General features: G+C 40.2%; 1 protein-coding gene across 8 annotated transcripts in view; it reads right to left on the bottom strand.

Annotated features, from left to right (window-relative positions):
* Positions 1-25,514, bottom strand: part of LOC133654105 (diacylglycerol kinase zeta-like) — a 307,039-nt gene that overhangs the window by 215,585 nt on the left and 65,940 nt on the right. For 7 of the 8 annotated variants that reach the window (XM_062054130.1, XM_062054125.1, XM_062054127.1 and 4 more), the window contains 2 exons: positions 21,162-21,261; positions 2,574-2,669 (listed from right to left, as the gene is read on the bottom strand). In XM_062054130.1, the coding sequence (XP_061910114.1) occupies positions 2,574-2,669; positions 21,162-21,261 (196 nt within the window). The remainder of the gene's footprint in view (positions 1-2,573; positions 2,670-21,161; positions 21,262-25,514) is intronic. The other variant, XM_062054128.1, reaches the window with a different exon arrangement.

Genomic DNA, 25,514 nt, shown 5'->3' with positions numbered 1-25,514 from the left:
CACTACACAAAGCAAAGAAACCGACCACAGAGACATGATATACTATACAGGGGTTCCAAAAGTGGAGCGTTTCGGTCAAAAGTCTACATACATACATGTCTTAATAATGTCACAATGTCTTATTTAAGTTAGGTCCTTATTAATTTATTTAAATGATTTTTTTTATGTTTAATACAAGTTTAACACAAAATAAGTTTTTGCAATGGGAATTCCACCCCTCAGCCCAGTGTAGAACATTTTAGGACTATGCATTAAAGAGCAGGTTTGAGCCAGTAAAGATACGATAAACTCTCCAATTTTGCCAAGAACAGTGGTTCAATATTGCGCCAGAATTATGCCAAAAAAATCATTGATTTGAATCGTTGAAAGCCTCTAATAGAGGTTAAACTTGCTAAAGGACATTAAACCAAGTTTTAGTGGCCATGTATGTATATATTTATATAAATAAATTGTATACATTGAGATGGACTGGACTGTGGACTGGACTTCCACAATGTTATGTCAGACCCACTCGACATCTGTTGCTTTCGGTCTCCCCTAGAGGGGGGGGGTTACCCACATATGCGGTCCTCTCCAAGGTTTCTCATAGTCATTCACCGACGTCCCACTGGGGTGAGTTTTTCCTTGCCCGTATGTGGGCTCTGTACCGAGGATGTCGTTGTGGCTTGTACAGCCCTTTGAGACACTTGTGATTTAGGGCTATATAAATAAACATTGATTGATTGATTGATTGATTGAGATGAAAGTAATTGATAATTTAGTTTGTTAGCTTCTTCATTGCGAGTGAACAAAGGCAAATAAAGAGATAAGGGGAGTACTTGTGCCGAATACAAAAAATACAAAAATGTTGGTAGGTTAAACCTGAAGTTCTGTATAAGCTGATGTTCCTTTTTTATTCTGATACTTATTCTTGTGTGCTGATTATGTTCACTCGACTGTTTTGAAACTTGAACTTCCCCATTGTGGGGTTTTAGTTAGCTCGTTTGTTCACACTTACTAGCATTTTCCATATGTATTGTTCAGTTTTGCGGCTACTGATACCCTCTTCTAATAAAACACACTCTGTTTTATCTTTGCTGAAAGGGGAACTTCACTTTTTTTGGAATTTTGCCTATCGTTCATCATTATCATTATGAAAGACATGACAACGGATGGATTTTTTGTAATGCATTCTAACTTGTAAATAAAGTGAATAAAAGTTTGCTTACAGCGAAGCCAGTGAGGAGTCCTCTATTTCACGCATAAAATTCAATAAATAACCATTTAAAAACCGATTCTTTTTTTTTTCTCTATGCATTCTAAAATGTTAATATAATAAATGCGATCAAATGTCCACTTACTATGAGAGCCGCTCTATTCTGCCTATGAAGCCTTTAAAACACTTTAAAACACCTCCATTAAGGTTTTATATACATGATGTACGTATATATGCAATGTAGTAACAGGGACATTTATACAACAGTATATTTACGTATTTGGATGATTGCCCCCTGCGACCCCGAAGGGAATAGGCGGTAGAAAATGGATGGATGGATGGATGGATAATTTTAAGCATAGGCGGTGCATTAATTTCATAAACGCATCACGTTTGCTTTTTTTTTTTTTTTTTAACAGCATCACTGATTATTGCTCACTGCAGACTTATGAGAGCCAACAAACATAATAAAACATCACTTACTGTAAAATGTCTGCTGTCATTAGGATGCCGACTGCTAGGATGTTTATATATTCCCATTTAGATGAAAAATGATTCATAATCCTTGCGAAGAAAAGGGGGTGGACCCAAGTGTCTATTCGTGTCGTTTTCGCCATGTCCGAGTCTAAATTAGCTGTCAAAGTGTACCAACTTGTTGGAATACGTCCTCAGACTTCTTCTATCTCGGTGAGAGACATGATTTATGATCTACAACAAACTTCCAGGGAGCAAAGAAGAAAGGAAACACCTCACCAGTCGAGCATGTTGAAATTGCACACAAGCGTGTGATCACGGCGCCACTATAAATAGTTTTGTTTGTGTTAGCGTTTATAATCACAATATCACTAATACTTGGTAATATTCAAATCACGAAATGTAAATAGACTATGGTTGGCGGTTTTGAACGGTTATTTATTGAATTCTATGGGCGAAATAGAGGACCTCCCATTCGTTTCGCTGAAAGCGGACTTGTATTTACGTTAGAATGCATGAAAAACAAATCCATCTGTCGTCTTGTCTTTCATAATGATTATGGACGATAGCTAAAATTTCCCAAAAAAGTGCAGTTTTCCTTTAAAAGAGAAGCAATGCCTTGGAGTTTCCACTACATGATCATCTCTGTGATATATGTAAAAAAAAATAACTGCCTGAGCAAAAAAAAAAATTGGTTATAATTATGTGGGGGTTTAAAAACTTTTTAAGGGGGCTGAAGCCACATTAAAATAGGCCTAACGACATTAATGAACTTGTATAGATTAGAAAATTCACTGAATTTTTGTTTTTAAAAATTTACTGAGTGAAAATGTAATTATTCACCACTAAAAACAGACAAGCTCAAATAAATAAATGTATAGGTAGATATAAATGCAATACTAACCAGTGATCTGGCAATACAGTGTTGTTCTCCTGCATAACAGTAGTCTCCCGACACATTTGTCTCAAACCAGATATGATCTCCATACTGAGCAGACTCCTGCACATATCAACAGAATAAAATGGTAAGAAAAAAAGTACAGAATTAGTACTTAATCAGTCCCTCCAGGAATTTGCAACGTCGCAAATAAGACATGTATGCAAATTTAAGCAATTTCAACTAATCTCAGCAAATTATGCGCAGCCTCAAAACTTTGTCCAATGCCTGCAACTTCACCGCATATTTTCACCAATCAGCGTAATTTTTGCCAATTGAATTTGTCTCTTGAGAACAGATTCCTAGTTGCAATGCTGACCTAGCAAAGAGGCAGCATTTACAAGACAGATTGTTGTAAGGTGACAATCTCGATATAGTCTCATTTACCAACAAAAAGTATCGCTTTAGATAGCATTCAATGGTTCAGAAATGCTTTTAACGTGTGGTAGGGATGGGATTTAAAAACCTGTTCTTGTTCGGAACCGGTTCCCAGTGTATCAATTCCGTGGAATCACTTGCCAACCTCCCATTTGTCAAGCGATTCTCTTATTGATGCTTTCGGGTGGGGATGACGTAATTACGCAACGTGCGATCTCAAGATGGCGATGCCTGGTCGAAACAAACAATAACATTTTACGAGAAAAGATTGCAATAGCGCTACTTGTAATAATAATAAGGCTGTTGTTTCATTAAAAGGAGGACATGTGAGCAATATGCTAAAACATTAGAACTACAGCATGCAATAATTATTAATAAAAGTCCTTCCAAGATGGCTGCGCTTCAGAGCAGCGGCTTCGTGCGAGCGCTCCTGGAAGTGAGGGCAAAAATACCCCTCAATTCAGTCAATTTCATGGCTGGCTCACAGCGTGTTCACTCCGTGATCACTTACGACCGACTTACAATTCTGGATGTGGAGAGATCGGGCCATTTTGGGCTGATAGATGCGTGTACGATGGACCTGCTCGCTAGCTTGGGAATTCTTCGCGAGCTACATCCAGCAGTGGCCTTTGAAGCAGCGGCGTCGACTTCCAGCGGAGACGGTCAGCGAAAGAGACGTAAGCGATGCGCTCGGAAGCAGAAGCGGGGGTGTCGGGCGGGGCTAACAACAAAGCTAAATGCTTTGTTGTTAGCGGGGCTAACGAAAAAGCTAAATGCTAATCCACAAAGAAGCGCTAATAAGGAGTCTGTTAAGCTAAAACTAGCCAGTGCCAGGCTGGATAATCCCTGCACACATAGCAATTCTTCTAGAATAATATACAACTCACATAATGTTTTTTCTGCGTCAGAGGTGGACATGCATTTTACTGAGGTGGCAAACAATCTAAAAATTCCTGTCATATCAATTCCTAGATATGGTCGAAATTATTTAAAGTGCACTATGCATAATAAACGTAACATTATTAATATTGCTACTACGGATACTTTCAACAAAAACTCCTCAAAACAGCCCACTACCTATAATATGGGCTTTTTAAACATAAGGTCATTGTCTTCCAAAACGTTATTAGTTAATGAAGTCATCAGAGACAACAATCTTGATGTCGTTGGTCTAGCCGAGACCTGGCTCAAACCAGACGAATTTTTTGCGCTGGGTGAGGCGTCTCCTCCTGGCTATGCGGGAACGCATATTGCCCGCCCCATTAAAAGGGGTGGGGGTGTTGCACTAATATACAACAAAACTTTAGCCTTACCTCGGACCTAAATAATAAATATAACTCGTTTGAGGTGCTCACTATGAGGTTTGTCACACCGCTGCCTCTCCACCTGGCTGTCATCTACCGCCCCCCCTGGGCCCTATTCGGACTTTATCAATGAATTTTCAGAGTTCGTTGCTGATCTAGTGACGCACGCCGACAATATAATCATAATGGGAGACTTTAACATCCATATGAATACCCCATCGGACCCTCCATGCGTGGCGCTCCAGACTATAATTGATAGCTGTGGTCTTACACAAATAATAAATGAACCCACGCATCGCAACGGTAATACGATAGATCTAGTGCTTGTCAGGGGTGTCACCACCTCTAAAGTTACGATACTCCCGTACACTAAAGTAATGTCCGATCATTACCTTATAAAATTCGAAGTTCGGACTCATTGTCAACAAACTAATAATAATAATAATAACTACTATAGCAGCCGCAACATTAATGCTGCCACAACGACGACTCTTACTGACCTACTGCCTTCAGTAATGGCACCTTTCCCAAATTATGTGGGCTCTATTGATAACCTCACTAACAACTTTAACGTCGCCCTGCGCGACACCATTGATATTGTAGCACCGCTAAAGCTAAAAAGGGCCCCTAAAAGGCGTACCCCATGGTTTACAGAAGAAACTAAAGCCCAGAAATTATCATGTAGAAAGCTGGAACGCAAATGGCGTGCGACTAAACTTGAGGTTTTCCATCAAGCATGGAGTGATAGTTTAATAACTTATAAACGCATGCTTACCTCAGCTAAAGCTAAATATTACTCAAATCTCATCCACCTCAACAAAAATGATCCTAAATTTTTGTTTAGTACAGTAGCATCGCTAACCCAACAAGGGACTCCTCCCAGTAGCTCCACCCACTCAGCAGATGACTTTATGAATTTCTTTAATAAGAAAATTGAACTCATCAGAAAAGAGATTAAAGACAATGCATCCCAGCCACAACTGGGTTCTATTAACACAAATATGACTGTATATACGACGGACATTGCCCTCCAAAATAGTTTCTCTCTCTTTGATGAAATAACATTGGAGGAATTGTTAAAATGTGTAAATGGGACAAAACAAACAACATGTTTACTTGACCCAATTCCTGGGAAACTTATCAAGGAGCTTTTTGTTTTATTAGGTCCATCAGTGTTAAATATTATAAACCTATCACTTTCCTCTGGTACTGTTCCTCTAGCATTCAAAAAAGCGGTTATTCATCCTCTACTCAAAAGACCTAACCTCGATCCTGACCTCATGGTGAACTACCGGCCGGTGTCCCACCTACCGTTTATCTCGAAAATTCTCGAAAAAATTGTCGCACAGCAGCTAAATGAACACTTAGTGACTAACAATCTCTGTGAACCTTTTCAATCCGGTTTCAGGGCAAATCACTCTACGGAGACAGCCCTCGCAAAAATGACTAATGATCTATTGCTGACGATGGATTCTGATGCTTCATCTATGTTGCTGCTTCTTGATCTTAGCGCCGCTTTCGATACTGTTGATCATAATATTTTATTAGAGCGTATCAAAACGCGTATTGGGATGTCAGACTTAGCCTTGTCTTGGTTTAACTCTTATCTTACTGACAGGATGCAGTGTGTCTCCCATAACAATGTGACCTCGGACTATGTTAAGGTAACGTGCGGAGTTCCCCAGGGTTCAGTTCTTGGCCATGCACTCTTTAGTATTTACATGCTACCGCTAGGTGACATTATACGCAAATACGGTGTTAGCTTTCACTGTTATGCTGATGACACTCAACTCTACATGCCCCTAAAGCTGACCAACACGCCGGATTGTAGTCAGCTGGAGGCGTGTCTTAATGAAATTAAACAATGGATGTCCGCTAACTTTTTGCAACTCAACGCTAAGAAAACGGAAATGCTGATTATCGGTCCTGCTCAACACCAACATCTATTTAATAATACCACCTTAACATTTGACAACCAAACAATTAAACAAGGAGACTCGGTAAAGAATCTGGGTATTATCTTCGACCCAACTCTCTCGTTTGAGTCACACATTAAGAGTGTTACTAAAACGGCCTTCTTTCATCTCCGTAATATCGCTAAAATTCGTTCCATTTTGTCCACAAGCGATGCTGAGATCATTATCCATGCGTTCGTTACATCTCGTCTCGATTACTGTAACGTATTATTTTCGGGCCTCCCTATGTCTAGCATTAAAAGATTACAGATGGTACAAAATGCGGCTGCTAGACTTTTGACAAAAACAAGAAAGTTTGATCATATTACGCCTATACTGGCTCACTTGCACTGGCTTCCTGTGCACCTAAGATGCGACTTTAAGGTTTTACTACTTACGTATAAAATACTACACGGTCAAGCTCCTGCCTATCTTGACGATTGTATTGTACCATATGTCCCGGCAAGAAATCTGCGTTCAAAGAACTCCGGCTTATTAGTGATTCCCAGAGCCCAAAAAAAGTCTGCGGGCTATAGAGCGTTTTCTATTCGGGCTCCAGTACTATGGAATGCCCTCCCGGTAAAAGTTAGAGATGCTACCTCAGTAGAAGCATTTAAGTCTCATCTTAAAACTCATTTGTATACTCTAGCCTTTAAATAGACTCCCTTTTTAGACCAGTTGATCTGCCGTTTCTTTTCTTTTCTTTTCTACTCTGCTCCGGGGTGGACCGCTAGCCTGTCCATCAGATGGGGACATCTCTACGCTGCTGACCCGTCTCCACTCGGGATGGTTCCCGCTGGCCCCACCATGGACTGGACTTTCGCTGATGTGTTGGACTTTCACAATATTATATCAGACCCACTCGACACCGAGGATGTCGTTGTGGCTTGTACAGCCCTTTGAGACACTAGTGATTTAGGGCTATATAAATAAACATTGATTGATTGATTGATTGATTGAAGTCCCGTTTTTTTAACCGCTTTGATCTCATTCCAGGTAGCAGTAACGCTCGCACGTCATCTGAATACAACATGTATTAACTGACCGCCTATCATGTTAGCGCTATGCCTTCTCTTTAGATGAGCATGACGAGAAACAGATTCTGACTGGCTCCAAGTTGGGCAGTTCCCGCTCCAGTTCACGTCTGCTGCTAGACGAATGTCACAGAGCAGCGACTAAGTTTGTGGTGTATTTGCTCCAGGAGACACTCCTAATTTTTGGTAGGTGAATGTGCAATTGTAATCAGAGAAAAGTTGCATGTTTTCCTCACATCAGATTTTCTCTCAGTTATTATACTAAACTAAAAAAAATGAGAATATCGTGTACAAGTCCATTCATGTCAGTAATTAACTTCAAATATGAAACGTGATATTAACTCATTACATGCAAAGTGAAGTTTGTCAAGCCTTTATCATTTTGATGATCTTGGCTTACACTTTTTAAAACCCCACTTTTCCTGAGATTTTCAATACAAAGTTTTCATAAACTGCAAGCCACAATCATCAAAATTATAACCAATAAAGGCTTGACATATCTCACTGTGCATGTAATATATTTTTTAGATTATTACTTTGAACTGTTTTATATTTTAATTTTGTATCCTGTAAAGCATCTTTGAGTACTCTGAAATGCGCTATACCAAATCAAATGTATTATTATTATTATTAATAAGTTAATATCACATGTTACAAAATGTTACATTCTTATGTAATTTCCACATGATTTATTTTGGTAAATTCTACAGAATAATATGTATTTATTAACAGGACTATTTGTTGAATTAATTTTTTATAAGTACCTTTTTTTTATTCTATGCTATGTATGTGACTTCACTGTAGGCTTTCTAAGGTATTGTTACTTCTAAACTAAACTAAATTGAGGCTAATCCACCTTGTATACTTGTTTTCCACATAAGAATTGATAAGAGAACCATTAAGGAACCAAATCGTTAAGCAGAATCAAAAGTGGAATTGGAAGTGGAAAAATCTTATCAATTCCCATCCCTAACGAGTGGGCATAAATGTGTTGAAAAATACAAAAAATTATAGTGATGGACAAGCACTTTTCGGGCGTCAAAAACATACAGAGAATGTCTCTAACTTGTGGACAACGTAGCAGATAGCAGAGAGTAAATAATCCTTTAGTGATGTTTATTTCTGTAAGTATAATGTATTATTACGATTATTAGTTATAACTATCTACTGTAAACAGTACAGTAATATGACAATGAGCTCTGAGAATGTGCTTTTACTGCCATCCAGTGTCTACTTTTAAATCTGTGTGGTTTAAAAGGAATTTTAAACTATTTTCTAATGTTTGTGCTTTATGCAGTGAACATGTGAAGTAACCTGTGACTAGTCATAACATTGATAGCAACTTAATAAAACCAAAATTTGATTAAAAGTTAATGAAAAAATAAGCATTCAAACATTGCCACGTTTGCCTACACTTTTTTGAAAAGACTGTCGCAAATTCCGGTATTTTATTTTGCGACATTAAAAAAAAGCCCATGCAATCCTGGAGGAACTGCTTAAAACAGCACATAAACAATTTGAGAAACTTTCCCAGTTGGAAACTCAAAAAATAGAATAGAATATCGTGCAAAGGTTTGTTTATTCCGGCAATCACCGTAGATTAACAAACTGAAACTAATATAGGCATACGTAGCGGGGGGGCCTCCGTGGAAATGTGACCTTTTTTATATCTTATTGGCATTTGTACTAACTCCAGCTGTCAACTCTACCATACTTTTTACTGGCTTGTCGTGTGCAGCTTCTGTTTTGTGAATTGCGCCTATAAATTCCGCAATATCTGGCCAAGGGAAATCTGACAAGCCGGGCCTCTCCAAAAATCGTGCGTCTCTAGATCCATATATCATAGTCCTCGACTCAGCCCTTTTTAAGTCAGAAGATGGACGAAATGTGAGCCGAAATCCTCGACAATCTTAAATCTCTTGTCAGAGGAGAGATAGCGGCTGTTACGGACCCATTTGAGGTATTCTCTCATCCCATAGCGGGGCCATTGCTAGCCGGGAGCTCGCTGCTTATGCAAACGAGTTAACCAAACTCCGTTCTAGCGTCAACAAGCTAACTGCCACAGTGGCTCTCCTCTCTAAGAAATGCAATGATCTGGAGGGCCACTTATGGTGGATTAAAGTCTGAGTGGTAGGCCTTCCTGAGGGCTGCGAGGGCACCCGTCTGAATGAGTTACCCGCGCAATTCTTGCAGGAGGTCCTGAAACTTGACAACAAGCTCATGTTGGATCGTGCTTACCGGACTCTCCGCGCTACGCCTAAAGATAGCGAACCTCCTTGGCTGCTCGTTGTACGAGTGAATTTATCTTAAGTCTGGAATCAAATTCTGCAAAGGGCAGGTGAGGCTTCTCCGCTATCCCATATGGGCAAGAGGATTTCGATTTTGCCGTCTTTACTCTGGCCGTAGATCGGAGGCGAGCTGCCTGTGCCGTGGCTGTCCCGAAGTGAAGTTTGGACTTCTCTTTCCGGTGACGTTGTGTATCACTTTATTTAACGGCCAGACACACAGATTCGATGATCCGACAAAGGCGGCGGACTTCATTGAGAAAAACACTAAAATGGGAGTTGCCCCAGATTTGATTTATGAGGCATGCTAGCATGGTAGCTTGCGTCCGCCATTTTTGAACTAGAGGACTACAAATACCAGAAGCCTGAGATAGCGTGCCTTTCTTATCAATTACGTTCTACCTTATTCAGGTAGTACAGTTCCTGTGTTCTGTCAAAATGAATACTAAGTGTTTTTTGTATTATCTTATTGACTAATTTACCCGTTGTATTTCGGTCTTCTTCATATTTGTTTGCACATTCGATTGAAGGAGGTGTAAATAAACAGCTTTTTTAATTCTTATTCAAACACATACCTTAGTGCACTGGATTTGGGAACTATATGTCACATTTTTGGCGGCTACTGCGTTGTTTGTCAGTGTAGAAGAGGTGAAATGGTTGTTTTTTGTGGGGCAGGGATGTTGCACGCACCCAGTTTAGAGGGATGCTTCTTCAAGAGCTTTGGGGTGGGATGTGGGGTATGTTTTTCTTTCCTTTGCATCAGTCAAGCTTTTTTTTTTTTTAATTTTACCTCAGACTTATTGTTAATTGTTGTATACTGTATATTTGATGTTTGCATCTTTTTGCTACGATCCGCCCTAAACTAACAGCGACGTCCGGCGGGTCTGGCATTAGGTTTACAAGTTTACCTGAGAAGAGGATGGATAGGACCGACTTACCTCTATGCATTTTTGGGCAAAAAAATCAAGGGGAGCTGCTATTTTGTTACATAAATATGTTCCCTTTGTACACTCGAATAGTATTTCTGATCTGTTATCGTCACTCGACAGATTTCCAACACCCCAGTAGCCCTCATAAATGTTTATGCTCCCAACAATGACGATGACACCTTTTTCAAACGCCTTTTTCTGAATATCCCTGACTTCTCAATGTACTATTTAATACTAGGAGAAGACTTTAACTGTTAGCTCGACCCCCAGCTTGATCGCTTATCACCCAAAACATGCCCACCATCAAGGTCCGCTAACACTGCTCTTCAGTGTTTTATGGAATAATTTTCTGTTTCAGATGTCTGCCGTTTGTTTTAATCCCTCTAGAAGGCAAAACTCCTTCTTCTCTAACGTTCATCACACTATCACCCGCATTGACTACTTTCTAGTTGATAATAAATTACTTTCATCTATATTTATATGCAAATATGATGCATCTGATCATGTTCCAATTTCAATGGATTTAATCTTTAAAAACCTGACAACCACACGTGCGCCATAGCGTCTAAATATATGATTACTTTTAAATGAGGACTTTGTGGATTTTGTTTCGCGTCAAACACATTTTTTATGCTCTTGAAAAAACTAACGGGATGTCGGCCTCTGTACTCTGGGAGGGGCTGAAGGCGTACAATAGGGGGGAGATAATATCCTATGTAAGTTATGAGAAAAAAACTGACTAGTTTGACAACGCATATCTCTGTTAGATAACTTGTACTATACCTCTCAAAACCCAGACACTTATAAGGAAAGGCTCTCGCTACAGGCAGAACTTGATGTCCTTACGACAAACCGTTCTACTGAACAAATACTCCATTCAAGATCTCAGTTTTATCAACATGGCGATACAGCTGGCAAATTATTAGCTCATCGACTAAGCCAGATATCCACATCCTATTATATTACACAGATTCAATCCGATTCAGGGAGGTCAATAGTGTATTTAGAAATTTCTATGCGTCCCACTACTCATTTTGTAATTATTCTACTCCTGAGCATGATAATTTTTTTGGCAATCTATCCCCTCGGTTGATCAGTCTGCTGCGGTAGAGTTAGAGAGACAAATTACGGCTGTGGAATAAAATGCTGCAGGGTTGTCACTACAAAATAGGAAATCCTTTGGACCAGATGGCTATCCTCCCAAATTTGTCAAAAATGTTGGCATAAGCTAGCCTCACTATTATTGGACTTGAACAATTGTACAATGAATCTTTTGATTCTGGCCGTTTCCTGCAAGCGCTCAACCAAGCTTCAATTTCTCTCATTTTGAAAAAAAGACAAGGCCCCCTTTTTGTGCATTTCGTATTGTCCTATCAGCCTGTTAAATGTGGACTCTAAATTATAATGCTGGCATACGCCTTTCCAGACGCCTACTATTCTCCCTTTTATTAAGACAACACTTTTGCCTCTTTGCAGCAACTTTATGACACATTTTCAATCCCTCATCAACACTTTTTTAGATAACTACAGATTCGTAGTTTTCTTCGCAATACTTTTCGGAGGTTTCCAAACTTACCGACTGACAGTTTTAGATGATTTTTTGACACCATTTCCGACAATTCGGATCACTTACACATTTTTACAATCAAATTTTTCATTTACGCCCCGAGTCTCTGAACTCAGTTTAGTCACTTTAGGAAGGTGACTTAGGTGTGACCTTATCTAAGGAAATTTGGACAGAGGTTTTAAAGGCCTACTGAACCCACTACTACCGACCACGCAGTCTGATAGTTTATATATCAATGATGAAATCTTAACATTGCAACACATGCCAATACGGCCGGGTTAACTTATAGTAGTTTAGTCTTTATTTGAAGGGACAATGTACAGAAACATTAAGCTCAAAGACAGATATGTTCTGTACCAGATTATAGCTAAATAGCTAATTTCCATCTGCAGTCCCTGGCTACCTAAATTAAAGGGATACAAAAATCATGCAATAAAATTATGACAATAAAATCATACACAAGTATTAAGAAAAAAGTCATAAAATGCCCTTTCATGGACACATACTTAATATACAATACAACCATCCCTCATTTACATCATCACACAAAGACAATACATGCTTTTGTTCACATCTGTCATCATTTGTAAAAACAACCATGATTTTAACACACACACCTCACAATTTACAATAAAAATGCTCTCATGGATAACTATATTACACATTAGGTTGATGTGTCAAACATAATGCCCATCTTAGTGACCGTGTGAGCAGCTTTGATTGCTCCAAAGCCACTTTTTAACTTCAATTGTGAATGAAGAGTAATCTGTTAGACTTTTCAAGTTTGTTGTGAGGTCGTTCCATTCCTTTATGGCTTTATATGAAAAGGCTGATTGTGCAAAAGAGGTTTTACATCTGGGTATGCTACACTGCCCCCTGGTGGAGGCTCGTGTATTTCTAGTTGTCACAGCAGATGTAAACTGGACAAAGTGCTTAAGTGGCGCTGGTGCAGTGTTATTTAAGATTCGATGGGCCATTCGTATTGATGCTAATCTTTGAATGTTAGCTAAATTTAACAATCTATATTTTTGGAGAACTAAACAATGATGGTGGTGTTGTGGTTTTCGGTCAAGGATTTTGAGGGATTGTTTGTGCAAAGTTTCCAATGGCCTCAGTGTCATTTTGCTTGCCTGCGACCAACATGTTATACAATAATAAAAACGAGACATAATCATTGCATTAAAATAAGTTTGAGCTGCCTCCAGTGTTAATGAATTCCTGATCATTTGAACGTTTTTATGTCGTATTTAAGACTCTGGCACATCTGTTTGATATTTTTTTTAAAGCCAAGTGTTGGCTCTAAAATGACACCCAGGTAACGATATTCACTAACATTTTGTATTATTTCCTTATTAACCGTTATATTTGGAAAGGATGACATTTTATATTTGTTTACAAAATACATTGTTGCAGTTTTTTAATGTTTAATGTAAGACAAGAGTCATGTAGCCATCTTGCCACCTTCTCCATGGCTGCTGTAAGTTTTCTGGCCACCGTTTCAGCGTCCTTTCCCCAAGTATAAATAACCGTGTCATCTGCATACATCTGGATATTTACATCCTCACATACAGATGGCAGGTCGTTTATATACATGGAGAAAAGAAGAGGGCCGATATTAGAGCCTTGTGGCAGGCCAATATCAGTAGCAGTGAGACTGGATATTGTGTTATCAATACGGACACATTGGGTCCGACCAGATAAATATGACATAATCCAGGCCAGAGTATCTGTCGACAGTTTAAAAGATGTTAATTTTGTAAGTAACGTGGGGTGACTGACTGTATCGAATGCCTTGCGGAGGTCTAAGAATATTGCTCCAACTACACCTCCATTATCAAGGTTTTGTTTTGATTGTTTCTAGTAGAAGGCAACATGCAGTTTCGGTCGAGTGATTTGCCCAAAACCCAAACTGCATGGGATGTAGGAGGTCTTCATAGTCCAAATGTTCTGTGAGTTGCTCAACGATCACTTTTTCTATTGCTTTGGATATAACGGGGAGAAGGCTAATTGGTCTGTAATTGTTGATGTCTTGTTTATTTCCTGCTTTATGGATTGGGATGATAGTGGCAGTTTTCAACGTGGTAGGGAAAGTGTTTTCTGTTATTGATTTATTTATCAATGTTGTTATAGGAGCAGTAAGACTATCTTTATACGTTTTTAGGAAGAAAGTGTCCAGACCGTATATATCTCTAGATCGTGAGTTTGTTAATGCAGAGAGGATTTTGTTTACCTTTGTTTCATTTGTTAATTCTAAACTTAGTCCATCCTGAATAAATGGCAATTCTTTGCACTGATTTTGAGGGAATTTTTTATTCAGGGTTTGTACAGACTGGATGAAATGTTCATTAAAATGATTACTTATGTCCAGACTGTCTGTGATAGTAGTGCCATTGATATTTAATGTTATAGTGTTGTTTCTTGTTTGCTCTCTTCCAGTGAGTGTGTCAATGGTTTTCCATAACTGTCTAATGTTCCCTTTCGCAGCTTTGATTAATTCTAAGTGAAAGTCAGCCCTAGACTTCCGCATAAGCATTGTAACTTTGTTCCTCAAACTTTTAAAAATCATACGATCCGTATTTAGACCAGTTTTAATTGCTCTTTTGAGAGCTGAGTCCCGATTTTTCATAAGAATCCAAATTGTTTCATTAATCCAAGGTATTTTTATTTTAGCACTTTTCTTTCTGGTTTTGTTTTAGTGTATTTCCAGATAATCTCTTTGATTTTTGTTTTGTTTTAAGTTCATTCTCTAGTAAGTGTTGGTCTTTTTTAGGGATATAGGGCAAGCACTTTTGTGTACCTTTTTGGCTGTGATACCTAAATCTTGACAACTTCCGTGTTATCAATGTGAGGTTATGATCTGATAAGCCTGTTAGTAAATTGTACGTTTTTTTAATGCGATCAGGTTTATTAGTAAATACCAAATCCAGCAAGGTTCGGGAGGAATATGTAATTCTAGTATGGCTGCTTATCATTTGTGTCATGTAGAAGCCGTTTATAATGTCCTTAAGTTTATTTCTACGCGATTTATTTAACCAGTCCAGATTAAAGTCCCCCATAACGATCAATTCTTTCGTACTGTGCTGTTTGAGGATGTCTGAAAATGAACTGAGAAAAACGTCTTTAGCTGTGGGCGGTCGGTATGCTACAATTACCTTGAAATACATTTCTAAGGACAATGTGATTTTAATTCCAACACACTCAAGATGATCTACTGGGAGGGTTATTTGTTCACTTTTAATGTTTTCCCTTACATAAATCATAACTCCTCCCCCTCTCCCACTTGATCTGTCTTTTCTGTAAATCTTGTACCCCGGGACATTAATTAGAGCAGAAGGTGTTGTAGGTTTTAACCATGTCTCCGATAGACAAATGTAATCCAGATTAGAGTCTGACAGTAACTGCTGGATTTGTTCAGTCTTTTGGACAACACTTCTAATATTAAGGTGACCCCCAAATATTCCTTTGGGCTTTGAATTTTGGTCCCATAATATTTGTGCATGGTTTACAGTTTGAAACATCTTTGTAGTTCGTTGTTTGGAAGCAGCTGTGTTATTTGGAATTTTAGCTCTATACTGTTTACGGGGCCCAGTATTACCAGCATTACTTGATTCAGTCTTACTCACGCCTGTGCTGGTATCGACCAAATGTCTAGGCTTGCATCCCAGGTCTGGTAGATGAGCACAGATGTCATCGATTTGTTGTTGCGAGCGTCTTCCACGTGCTCCACCCGCAGTCGAAGCGCGACCCCCGCCCGGGTCACGGCGCAAACCCCGCGAGGCATCCGCGGCAACAGTCACCGCAACGCCCGTCTCCAAACTGGGGCGCCCCCGCGGCACGCCCGCAGCGGGGCCCCGGGTTGTCGCTCCACTCCACGTTCCAAGTGATCTCGCCCTGCGGGCCGCGGCAACAGTCACCGCAACGCCCGTCTCCAAACTGGGGCGCCCCCGCGGCGAAGCGAGATGCAGAGCCGGCACGCCCACAGCGGTGTCCCGGGTCGTCGCTCCACTCCAAGCCCCAAGAGATCCCGCGGCCGCCAGGCCCGAGCCGGACACCGGCGCCGGGGAAGCACCCCCAGGGGTTACGGAACCGCACGGGTAAGTTTCTTGCTCAGGTGTGTAGTACGATGTGCATAGCTGTACCTGTAGGTTAGCGGTGGTGTTCCTGTTGGTAGCTGTAGCACTTCTGCTGTTAGCTGTGTTTACGTTGATTTCCCCTGTTGCCGGTATGTTGTTTGGACCGGGACACTGGTGGATATCTCCAGACAGCAATAAGGAGATTGCCACAATAAAGACAATATTTTGCTGTTGTTTAAGTTCTGTCTTTGTTCGTTTTGTTGCTTGGTTGTAGAGAAGAGGGTGGATAAATGTGACGAGCAGCGCATGTTTCCCGAACCCAAAGTGTTGTTCGGCTTCAACCTTGTGCGCATTTATTGTTTTGCTGATATTGTCGAAACAACATATATCTTTAGGCAAAAAGGTTTGACTGTTGCCTTTGTTATTCATTGTACTTGTCAGTATTGCATAAATGAACAGAGCAGCGACGACACCCACCATACCTGGTGGCGCCATTTTGTTTTCCAGTCCAATCCCAATTATAAAGTGCAATTTTAAATTTCCCGCTAAACTTCCGGTGGAAAACGTCTATGTATGATGACGTATGCGCGTGACGTCATTAGTTAAACGGAAGTATTCGGACACCATTGAATCCAATACAAAAAAGCTCTGTTTTCATCTCAAAATTCCACAGTATTCTGGACATCTGTGTTGGTGAATCTTTTGCAATTTGTTTAATGAACAATGAAGACTGCAAAGAAGAAAGTTGTAGGTGGGATCGTTGTATTAGCGGCTGGGTGTAGCAACACAACCAGGAGGACTTTGACTTGGATAGCAGACGCGCTAGCCGACGCTAGCCGCCGACCGCACGGATGATCGTGTGAAGTCCTTCGTCCTTCTGTCGATCGCTGGAACGCAGATGAGCACGGGTGTTGATGAGCAGATGAGGGCTGGCTGGCGTAGGTGGAGCGCTAATGTTTTTATCATAGCTCTGTGAGGTCCCGTTGCTAAGTTAGCTTCAATGGCGCCGTTACAACAGCATTGTTAAGCTTCGCCAAGCTGGAAAGCATTAACCGTGTATTTACAGGTCCAGGGTTTAATAGTATTGTTGATTTTCTGTCTATCCTTCCAGTCAGGGGTTTATTTCTTTTGTTTATATCTGCATTTGAGCCCGATGCTATCACGTTAGCTCCGTAGCTAAAGTGTTTCGCCGATGTATTGTCGTGGAGATAAAAGTCACTGTGAATGTCCATTTCGCGTTCCCGACTCTCATTTTCAAGAGGATATAGTATCCGAGGTGGTTTAAAATACAAATCCGTGATCCACAATAGAAAAAGGAGAAAGTGTGGAATCCAATGAGCCCTTGTACCTAAGTTACGGTCAGAGCGAAAAATTGATACGTCCTGCACTGCAATCTAGTCCTTCACTCTCACGTTCCTCATCCACGAATCTTTCATCCTCGCTCAAATTAATGGGGTAATCGTCGCTTTCTCGGTCCGAATCTCTCTTGCTGCTGGTGTAAACAATGGGGAAATGTGAGCAGCCCTTCCTCCTGTGACGTCACGCTACTTCCGGTATAGGCAAGGCTTTTTTTTATCAGCGACCAAAAGTTGCGAACTTTATCGTCGTTGTTCTCTACTAAATCCTTTCAGCAAAAATATGACAATATCGCGAAATGATCAAGTATGACACATAGAATGGATCTGCTATCCCCGTTTAAATAAAAAAAAAATCATTTCAGTAGGCCTTTAAGTAGAGTGCATAAGTATTCTATTTGTCCTACACACAGTCTTATTCAATGCAAGCTAATACATTTTACCTATTATACCAAGGTCCGGCTGGCTAAGATGTATGACGGAAAATCAGTATTATGTGATCGGTGTCAACAGTCTCCAGCTAAATTAATAAAAATGTTTTGGCCTTGCAGTGATTGGACTGAATTTCTTAATACTTTGTCTTTGGTAATTGGTGAAAAGATTGAACTGAATCCTCTAAGCAGACTATTTAAGGTAGCCCCTCTGTCATCTTCTCTTGGCAAATCCGAAAAGAACTTGGGAGCATTTACTACTTTGTTGGCTAAAATACTCATTGTGCTAAATTGGAAGGCGGCAGCACCTCCCTGCTACATCCGCTGGACTAGAGATATTCTTTATTTCCCCAAATTGGAAAAAAATAGGCTGACATTAAACAGTTGTTATGTGAAGTTGCAGGAAGTATGGGGTGGTTTCCAAAAAAGTGTAAAAGAGACTGATCTCAAATTGAACCCCGATTAAAAAGTAAGTATGAGGTAGATAATTGATGAGTCTTTTGTCTGCTTTTGTGTATTGCTGCAGAGTGCAGTTGTCTGGGGCTTCATGTCAAAATGTGCCTGTACTTATTTGAATGATGAGTGTTTTTTGTTTTTTTTGTACTTTATCATTTGTATTTTATTTTATATAACAAGCGGTAGAAAATGGATACATATATTGTGGGTTACTTGTTTGGGGGAGCAAAACAGAACATTTGACATGTGTTTAATTGTATTTCTGGACTGTATATGTCAAAAATCCAATAAACAAATTTTTTATTTTTTATTTTTTTTAAATAGGTAGGCACATCTTAAAAACAGGTGTGCTCAGTGGCCTGGAAATTTTTGTATATATTTTTGTATTGTCTTGGTCTAGTGACTCTAGTTGATATAGACTAGAGTCAGTTTGTTCTGCTAGTACAGTGCATGCCAAGAATTAGTCTCAGAATTCCGAAAAGATGGGTCTTGTACCACCTTGAAGAATGTTTCTACTATGTTACTTTATGGGGATTTTTGTAATGTGAACATCTAATGAAGAACATCAGATTTAGTAGAAAATCCAAATTAGGCATCATGCCCTGCAGTGTGACTGTTTGGTCTGCTGACAAAATTCCAAGTACAGACGCAAACAAAACTGCCCCAAAGTGACCATTAAGTGTCTCCTTTTTATTTTAGTCCTGCCCAGAATACCGGACTAAGTGTGACTGTACTAGTATTGTCCTGATACCAATATTTTGGTACCGGTACCTGAATGTATTTCGGTACTTTTCGGTACTTTTGTAAATAAAGGGGACCACAAAAAATGTCATTATTGGCTTAATTTTAACAAAAAATCTTACGGTCCCTTAAACATATGTTTCTTATAGCAAATGTGTCCTTAAATAAAATAGTAAACATACTAGACAACTTGTCTTTTAGTAGTAAGTAAACAAACAAAGACTCCTAATTAGTCTGCAGACATATGCAGTAACATATTGTGTAATTTTCCATTCTATTATTTTGTCAAAATTATTAAGGACAAGTAGTAGAAAATGAATAATTAATCTACTTGTTCATTAACTGTTAATATCTGGTTATTTTCTGTTTCAACATGTTCTATCTACACTTCTGTTAAAATGTAATAATCACTTATTCTTCTGTTGTTTGATACTTTACATTCGTTTCGGATGATACCACAAATTTGGGTATCAATCCGATACCAAGTAGTTATCATACATTGGTCATATTCATAGTCTATTATACTTGGTATCATTACAGTGGATGTTAGGTGTACTTCCACCAATGGTGTTTGTTTATATTGTAGTGTCCCGGAAGAGTTGGTGCTGCAGGGAATTCTGGGAATTTGTTCTGTAGTGTTTATGTTGTGTTGCGGTGCAAATATTCTCCCAAAATGTGTTTGTCTTTGTTGTTTAGCAAGGTTTCACTATATGGCACAGGTTTATGACAGTGTTGGTGTTGTTCATACGGCCACCCTTAGCGTGACATGTATGGCTGTTGACTAAGTATGTCTGTCATTCACATGTGTGCAATGTGTTCATTAGCGTCTTAATAATAAATGATTGGACGTAGGGAAATCTTGACTTGACTTTGGTAACTATTTAGCACATCCAATGTAATGAGTCCGGGGTGCTGCGGTGTGTAGTGAAGCATGTTTAGCTATCTCTTGTCCTACAGGGATGATACTTGAAATAAATGTACTTTACTAGACGCCATAGAGACAAGGATTAGTGATTTAGAAGTAGTTACAACACTGCTGACTGCGGATACATACGAGCCGCTAGCTAGCTAGCCATGTCTTAAAGCACCTCTTCTTGAGGGTGTTTCAGTGTTATAGCTTCACCTTTATCTTTGGTAATTGGAACATGCTCGTCTGCATGACACGACGTGACGACGGGTGGGGGGCCGGTACTTTTTAGAGGAGGTATAATACCGAATATGATTCATTAGTATCGCGGTACTATACTACTACCGGTATACCGTACAACCCTAGACTGTACCATTATTTTTTTTCTGGATTATTGTTGATAGTTTTTGGTAAAATAAATTACCTCAAGAGTTATAGACAATTATTGTCTTCTTAAAGCTGTATACTTACACCCAGTGTATTATAATATTTGGTTGCATGCCCATCTGCTTGTTACAAAATAAAATGGTCATTCAAAGAACGATGGTGGAGATAGCCGGCATCAAAAGTCATCTGGGGAGATATTTGTCATTTGTGACACAATTTGTACTCAAAAAGGTATCATCTAAAATCCTTTGGGGAGAGCATATACCAAAACTATTGCTATTACTGAAATGGGTGTCTGTAGCTCCTTCTAGGTGCCTTAAGCACTTTTACAAACATAAACATTAATAAAACATACGGAGTCTTTTTAGGTGGGGCGATGACATTAGCTTTAGGGTGGGGTCTGGGCCCTTAATTATTGTGAAACTCCTTAATAATAATAAATGAGTAATATTAAAGACTAAAATGAGGCCACACACAAAAACTTGTTTAGAGCCACAAAAAGCGCAGCTGGCCCTGATTCTTCCAGCCGAGCCCTGTCACCAACATGACTAATTTAAATAGTCACTATATAAACATTAGATTTAACTATGGTGTTATGTCATTCTACATTTTTGTTGTCATTTATATTTCATTGTACATGTTAAAATACGATATATCAGTTCTCTCGAAGAAACTAGAAATCACACTGTGCTCAAGCTTGCTGGGACTTTCAAATTGAGATTTTTGGTCCATTTGCTCTACAACAATACTCACGGTCCAGTCAACAGTGCTGCAGATATTCACTTCAGGATCTAAAGACGATGTAGTGGGATCACATGGCAGATGGTGTAGGCCAGATTTTGCGATTGCTTTCCTGGAAACACAAAAGAGAAAGAGGAATATTAAACCTGGTATTCTACAATATATTCTACAGAACAATACAAGATTATATATTTCAGTTACAGTATGTTGTAGAATGAGCAGGGTTTAACATTAGCCAGCGACATGTGTGACTAGTTTGCTACATTATAATCCCACTGTGTACTGATGTGTAATACTATGTTTGTCAACCTAAAAGAACCAGCAAGTCGACTGTAATTACTAAAGATGGATTAACAGACGCAAAAACAATGCACCACAATATTCATTGCCTAAACAATCAACCTTTGTATATATATTATGTACAAGCCACAAGGACCCACAGATCCCACATTAGGGCAAGAAAAAACTCAACCCAATGAGACGCCAAGACGCCAATCAGAAAAGAAAAAATATATTGAATGTTGTGCAATATCATTACATTACTTCATTTAACTACTGTAGTTGTTTGTAATGTGTTTTATGGTATTGTTTTTAAACAATATTTTTTTCTTTTTAAAAAAGAATTTAAAAAAAGTATGTTTAAATTGCAGTTTTTTGGGTGGGCCAAGCACGGATTAATTGTGCAAGCTGAAAGGGGAACTGCACTTTTTGGGGAATTTTGCCTATCGTTCACAATTATTATGAGCGACATGACGACTGATGGATTTTTTTAATGCATTTTAAATATTAAATAAACGTAAATAAAAGTCTGTTTACAACAGAGCCAATGGGAGGTCCTCTATTCCGCCCTTAAAATCTGATAAATAACCATTCAAAAAGCGCCAATAATACACATATATATTTCGTGACTTGAATAATAACCAACTATTAGTGATATTGTTATTGTAAGTGCTAACACAAACAAACTATTTATAGCGGTGGTATTTATCACTACCGTGTGTGCCTAGTTTACATCATCAAGTGGTCTGCCCTTTCCTCGCTTCCCTGCTCCTGGGAAGTTTATTGTAGATCATAAATCATGCATCTCACCTGTAACCTAGATGGCTGAGGATGTAATCCGACAAGTTGGGACACTTTGACAGCCATTTAGGACCTGGAACTGGCGAGAACGACACTAAAAGCGCTTAGTCCCCCCGTTCCCCACCCCTTTTTTCGCGAGGATTATGAGACATTCTTCATCCAAATGGGAATATACGAACATCCTAGCAGTCTGTGTCCTAATGACAGCAGACCTTGTACAGTAAGTGTTGTGTTATGTTTCTTGGCTCTAATGAAGTCTGTAGTGAGCAAAAATCAGTGATGAAGAAAATAAGCAAATGTAGTGATGCATTTTTTTAAATGAGTGCACCGCGAATGCTTAAAATGATCAAAATACGTCAATATTAAATGTTTTTGGCGGTGCACACAAGCCTCCCATAGGCTACATTGTAAGCAGACTTTTGATCTCCATCCATCCATTTTCTACCGCTTGTCCGTTTCGGGGTCGCGGGGGGTGCTGGAGCCTATCCCAGCTGCACTCGGGCAGAAGGCAGGGTACACCCTGGACAAGTCGCCACCTCATTGCAGGGCCTATACAGATAGACAGACAACATTCACACTCACATTCACACACTAGGGCCAATTTAGTGTTGCCAATCAACACTGAGCGCACCTCCAAGCACGCACTTGCGCGTGCCACTCCTGCTGCAGCAGGCAGCTGTAATCAATCAGCAATCTGCACACCTGTCACTGATGAGCTCCCTGGGCTTCTTAAGCCAGAGCAAACCTGCGTTCCGGGCCAGAAAGTAGTTACCTGTTCCGTACAGTAAGCCAAAACGTCTAGCTCTAGGCACACTCTCTCTCCGTGTTTCCCCACCACGGCCAGCTCATGCTTCAGCTCCTCAGCCTGCTGCTACATCTCTAGGTACGACGACATCGTCCTTCTCGTCTCTGGCTCCGACGACATCGTACTCCTCGTCTCTGGCTCCGACGACATCGTACTCCTCGTCTCTGGCTCCGACGACACACGGCGCCCCCTGTGGCCAGCGCATGGACGCTTTTAGCGCCAACAGCAGCGACGCCCAGGACGTAGGCGTAGAACCTTTAGGCTGCTGTGGTTCTGGCGCCACTCGCGTCCGCCTTCCCGACAGCCAAGGAGGTAGCCGTTCCATGGTCGCCCACTTCGCGTGCTGCAGCGGCGTTCTAATCGCCGCCACACTCGTCCTCGGTGGATTCGGGGACACTTGGGCCGGCGACCCACCACCAGTTCCCCCTTCAGCCCTCCCTTGACTCTTGATCTCTCTGTTTTCAGTCCTAGGACATCTGAAAACTGTCCAAAAGGAGGGGGGTACTGTCACGGCCCGGGCGCATTCCAATGCGCATTCATCTGTGCGCTGCGCTGAGCGCACATCCAAGCGTGCACCTCCAAGCACGCACTTGCAAACCTGCGTTCCGGGCCAGAACGTAGTTACCTGTTCCGTACAGTAAGCCGAAACGTCTAGCGCTATGCACACTCTATCTCTCTCTCTCCGTGTTTCCCCACCTCTGTGCTCATTGTGTGTTGTCCTGTGTCGTGTTCCCGCAGTCCCTTTTCGCTTTCCGGGTTCAAACTGTGTGTCTGGTCTCCCTGTATTCCCTCTGGTCCCCTTGCTGCCTTTCTGGATCTCGATCTCTCGCCTGGACACGGACACAGACTTTTGACTTCTCGCTCTTACCCCTGACCTCCTGCCTGTCTTTGGTCTTCTGTCTGCCTTGCCCCCTTGGACTTCCGTACCTCGCTCAACACTTCCGGTAAAACTCTACAATTACTCACTTCACATAATCGCACACACATTTTGGATTAGTTACACACCTCATTTCTTATTGTATATAATAAATATTAGAGCTAAACTACGTCCCTGCAATATGTGCCGTCTCCTTTTCCCCCCTGTACCATAACAAATAGCGCTCCAACAAGTCAATAAAATCAACAAAGCTCACCTTTGTGCGTTCACGCCCAGCATAAAAAGACAAAGACAGAGTGGCATAAAACACTTTCTGTTGCAGCATCGGAGAAAGTTGTACATGTAAACAAACTACGGTAAGTTCAAGGACCGCCGAAATTGGGAGAACAAAACTGTGCTCGCCAAATACTCTCATCAGTGAAGCATGTTTAATATAAACAGTGGGATTTCTAACAATTATGAAGATTTGTGTCAGGGTCCTACTCCAGAAACCATATTGAAACAAAAAATATATTTTCCCCCTTATCTTTTTCCATTTTCATACATTTTTGAAAACGCTCCAGGGAGCCACTAGGGTGGCAGTAAAGAGCCGCATGCGGCTCGCCAACCCTGCTGTATGTAATAGTATGATTTCACTAGTAAACATCTCATATTGATCTTCTTGGGCAACTGGCGTCACTCTTTTGGGGTGGGTTAAGTTGATCCTTGTATAGTTATGCAAGTATTTGTGGCGTTTCAGCAGCTTTTGACACAAACTTGTCCCGGAGTTTTGACTTTTACATTATCATTCCTTTCATTTTATCATTCCTTTCACTTTCACCGCAATGTTTATAAACGCTTTCCTCCGCAATGGAACCACATCACGGTACTTAACACTTAATACGTTTCCATCAAGCATGCATCAATTGATCGTTCTGGAGCCACAAATCATTGAACTTGCACCTATCTTATGCATGTAATTTGGCTTTGCTGTGGGCTTTGGTTAAGTTTTCTCCGCTGCTATGCTAAGCTGTAACAAAACACTACTGCCCGCACACAGCACACTAGGTGGTGCGCGAGTAATTCTGACTGGACAGCACAGGTAGCCTACTTTAGTTCCGTTTTGTAGTTATGTTACAGCATCCTCAAAAATCTAAACATTTAAAAGCAAGAAAACTGATGTTTATGCATGTTTTAAATAAGACTAGATTTACACTGCAGGCCAAATTGGACCAAATCTGATTTTTTTGAGATCTGATTTTTTTCCAGCTGACTGTTTACACTGCAAGTAAAATGTGAGTTTTATCAGACTCCAGTGTAAACGCGCACAGGCCCCAATGTGGCCTCGACGTCACTTGCATGCGCACTTCGATAAAGTGAAAACAAAGGTCTAGTCGGTACTACTACAAAATAAAATTAAAGTTGCATAACCTTAAAAATGAGTGTTTCTTTATATGAAAGTAAATAAACGTAATTTAATGTATAAATAGAAGTATATAGTGTAATATATTTGGGAGGGTTGTAATCTTTTTATGGCTGTTAAGTACAAGAGACACTGAAATCAGCGTGGACCTATAGGAGCTTAATTTTTGAAGTACGGTCTTTCAACAATCGCCATTTCTTC

This window comes from Entelurus aequoreus, linkage group LG07, assembly GCF_033978785.1.
Source record: "Entelurus aequoreus isolate RoL-2023_Sb linkage group LG07, RoL_Eaeq_v1.1, whole genome shotgun sequence".
Lineage (NCBI taxonomy): Eukaryota > Metazoa > Chordata > Actinopteri > Syngnathiformes > Syngnathidae > Entelurus > Entelurus aequoreus.
The sequence above is the reverse complement of the archived record's forward strand: the minus strand, read 5'-3'. Positions and strand labels throughout refer to the sequence as shown.